The 3700-nt window shown below is 48.5% G+C and overlaps 1 protein-coding gene across 1 annotated transcript; it reads left to right on the top strand.

Annotated features, from left to right (window-relative positions):
- The first annotated feature begins 6 nt into the window (after window positions 1-6).
- On the top strand, window positions 7-3537 carry LOC126496308 (E3 ubiquitin-protein ligase RNF8-like). Its single transcript, XM_050133837.1, has 2 exons — window positions 7-890; window positions 2899-3537. Exons 1-2 carry the CDS (start codon window positions 813-815, stop codon window positions 3121-3123), a joined length of 303 nt encoding a protein of 100 aa, XP_049989794.1. The 5' UTR covers window positions 7-812; the 3' UTR covers window positions 3124-3537.
- Window positions 3538-3700: the final 163 nt, after the last annotated feature.

Raw genomic sequence — 3700 nt, forward strand, 5'->3', positions numbered from 1 at the left:
ACCATCTGTAAAGAGGTCTGGCGCCCTCTTCTGGCCTTCAGGCATACAGACAGAATATTGTATACATAATAAATAAATAAATATTTAAAAAAAAAGAAATTATCTGCAGAGAGACACCTCTATTCTACTTCCTTTTAAAGAGTATTCAAGGTGAGTCTTAAGTCTACGCTGTACTTATGCATGCAGGGACTCAGCTTTCTCTTCTCCCCTCTCCTTTCTTCCTCGTATCTTCCTGTGTCCTCTCCTTTGCTCGCTCGGTGTCAAGCCTTGGCCTTCATGCACACGAGTATGTGCTCTATGACTGGGTCACATCCCAACCCGTAAATTACATTCCTTTTTTTTTTTTTTTTTTAGTTTTTCGAGACGGTTTCTCTGTAGCTTTGGAGCCTGTCCTGGCACTAGCTCTTGTAGACCAGGCTGGCCTAGAACTCACAGAGATCCGCCTGCCTCTGCCTCCCGAGTGCTGGGATTAAAGGCGTGCACCACCACTGCCCAGCCGTAAATTACATTTCATAGCTGCAGAACCTGCTGATATTTGGTGTAAGGAGTTAGTCATAGGTGTCAGCTGTTGGCACTGAGAGTGCCAGACCTTAGCCAGGTTAGTTCCAGAGGACTAGCACACTTGCTGTCCTCCCCGCCCCATCCTGGTTCATCCGTCCTGAAGGAAAGCAAGCTGTTTTTGAAGTTGTCATCACTGGTCCCCAAAGCAAAGTCACTGACAGGGGGAGGATGCACAGGTGTGTGGCTAACGAGAGGGTGTTACCCCGCTCGTCCTGACGGCTTGCCTGCTGTTTCTGCAGCATCGGGCTCTAATGGAAGAGCTAAACCGCAGCAAGAAGGACTTTGAGAAGATCATTCAAGCCAAGAACAAAGAATTGGAGCAGACCAAGGTACTGGACAGACGAGGGCAGCTTAGCATTGGCACATGCAGCTGGGCATCCCGAGGGCACAGTTGCCGTGGAGAATAAATTCCTTACCTGGGGAGAGGACCTGTGAAGTTCTTAGTCCATACTGCAGCACCTGCTTCCTTCCATGTTCAGAAGCCACGTGCTGGGAGGAGGCCTGCACCCTGTGTCCTGCCCTCTGTGGGGCTCCCTTTCAGGATGTGTCTTCCCCCATCAAATCCATCGAACTCTTTTTTTTTTTTTAAGACTGTTGTCTTCATGATGCTCTGGTTGTCCCAAAACTCGCTCTGTAGACTAGGCTGGCTTTGAACTCAGATCCTCCTGCCTCTGCCTCCTAAACGCGAGGATTAAAGGCATGCACCACCACTGCCCAGCAGAACTTTTAAATTATAAATTACAAGCAAATGCCTACCAGGACCAGACCATAATAAGAGTGAGTGAAGAGGCCTGAGGGTGAGAACTGGAGGAGCTGTGAGGCCATGCTGCTTCCTGACCCCTCCCAGAAGACAGTGCTTTTTCACCCAGTCAGTCACAGCGAGAAACGCAAGCCCGGGCTTGTCAGAGCTCACTTCTGCATAGTAAGCAGAAATCCAGATGTTTAAGTGATGAAATAACCCAATTTTCAAATATTGTCAAGTTTTTTTAAGCTTGTGTAATTCTAAAATACGTATTTATGAGTAGTCATTTGATGTTTCAATCTCTGTACAAGTTCAGATTTTGTCTGTGTTTTTAAATGACATAAAGGCCTAGCTGAGCAGACCTGTGGGCGGTCAGTCCACACATCAGTTTCTAGTCAGAAATGAGCGTGTGAGGCAGACTGTATCCTCCCCTACTCCAGGTTCAGAACTGGAGCTGAGGAAAAGAAGGAAGAGACTTTCTCCCTAACAGATTTGGTTTCCCTGTCTTTTGTTCAGATCAGAACCTTTTTTGGTGGTGGTGGTGGGTGCTAGGGATGGGCCAGGTGCTAGGCTTTCTGGGCGGCTCTGTCCTGAGCTGCAGCCTCTTTAAGTCCATTGAGTGTGTTTTCTGAGACAGGACTTCCCTGTGTATCCCAGGCTGGCCAGTAATCTACCTAGCAGGATTGTTGTCGCACACCGCCCCACTTGGCTCTCACACCTGTTTGTTTATTTATTTATTTATTTATTTTTGGAGGCTGGTCTCAAACTAAAACTTACTGTGGTAGCCAAAAATGACCTTGAACTTATTTTAAACTATTTTTTTTATTATTTTATATATACAAGTAATTTGCCTGCATGTCTTTGCACCACATGTGTGTGCACCTGAAGAGGCCAGAAGAGGGTGCTGGATTCCCTGGAACTGGAGTTATAGACAGTTAGTTGTAAACTTACTTGTGGGTACTAAGAATCGAACCCGGGTCCTCTGGAACAGCCGCCAGTGCTCTCCATTGAGCCCTCTCTTCAGCCCCACCTCCGCGCAATCTCTTGATCCTCCCATTTCCAATCCCACTTGCTGTCACTTTGCTTTACCACATATTTTAAAACCTGGGGCTTAAAAGTCCTCCGAGCTGGCTGACGAGGTGCTCAGTGGTTAAGGACACTTGCTGCTTTCTGGAGGACTCGGGTTCCGATCCTAGTAAGGAGGTGCTGGCCGGTGTGGAGTCGGGCAAGGACCGTGGTTTTGGTTCACAGATGGTACCGGCTTGCAATGTCTTCACATGGGACAGGAACAGGGCCAGCTCCTGCAGGCTTTGTCCTAGGCCACTGTCCTGTCCTCCAGTCCCCCTAGCCACCTAAGGGCTTCCCCCTTCCTGATGTCGTCACGCTGCAGGCTAGATTTCAGCGGGAATGGGGAGAGGAAGGCCGAGCTAGCGTTCTGTGGTAAGAGACAGCTCTTGGTGACCCAGTTTCATTCACCCCCGAAGGCAGCCCCACTGGATCCTGCTCCGGATCCTGCTCCGCTAGACTAACCTTGCTCCTGTCCTGTCCTGCATTCTGGTTTCCCTAGGTGACTGGGTAGCGTTGTGTCTTTGCAGGAAGAAAAGGAGAAGGTGCAAGCCCAGAAGGAAGAGGTTCTGAGCCACGTGAACGACGTGCTGGAGAACGAGCTCCAGTGCATCATTTGCTCCGAGTACTTCATCGAGGTGAGGGTGAGCAGTGCCCCCCCCCCCCCCCCCCGCAGTGCATCAGCCTTCCAGGCTGCTTCTGCTGCGGGGGAACCTCTCAGAGAGAACTTGGTTCAGAAACCTGGAGCTGTTTGATTTCCCGGTGATGTCTGAAGGTAGCCACTTCTCATTATATCATGCAGTCTTCACCATGCTTTTGTTCCTCTTGGATCACCATTTTAACTGCAATGCAAGCCTGTCAGGGCCACACAGTATTGGAGTAAAGCTGCCCACTGATGCTGTCCTTCTTAACTCTGGACGGGTGCAGTGCTCAGTGTGGGCTTGTAGCGTGCCTTTTTGACGAGGAAGTGGATGCCATTATGTGTGGTAGCTATGGGTATTCAGGGGCCAGAGTGAACATGTTTCAGGGTTTTGAGGGTCCTTTTGAAAATGGAGCTCCCCTCCAAGTTGCCATTTGCTGCTTTGTCACCAGCTCTTAGTTTTCATTCATTTCTACCATTTGGGTTTTTTTTTTTTTAACTACTTTTTAAATTTGATCTTTATTAGGCTAGGTGGTGTGGTACACGCTTTAATCATTAGAGGCAGAGGCAGGTGGATCTCAGTGAGTTCGAGGCCCCAGCCTGGTCTACAAAGCAAGTTCCAGGACATCTAGAGCTATTACACAGAGAAACTCTGTCTTGAAAAACCAAAAAATAAAAGTTTAATCTTTATT

Source organism: Alexandromys fortis, unplaced genomic scaffold (assembly GCF_014885135.2).
Source record: "Alexandromys fortis isolate MF-2015 unplaced genomic scaffold, M_Fortis_MF-2015_v1.1 scaffold_2589, whole genome shotgun sequence".
Taxonomy (NCBI): Eukaryota; Metazoa; Chordata; class Mammalia; order Rodentia; family Cricetidae; genus Alexandromys; species Alexandromys fortis.

Excerpts from the sequence above, each read along its gene's own strand:
- LOC126496308 (XM_050133837.1), top strand. The coding sequence starts at position 813 with ATGGAAGAGCTAAACCGCAGCAAGAAGGACTTTGAGAAGATCATTCAA. Across the intron at positions 891-2,898 it reads AAGAATTGGAGCAGACCAAG|GAAGAAAAGGAGAAGGTGCA; the intron begins GTACTGGACAGA and ends GTGTCTTTGCAG.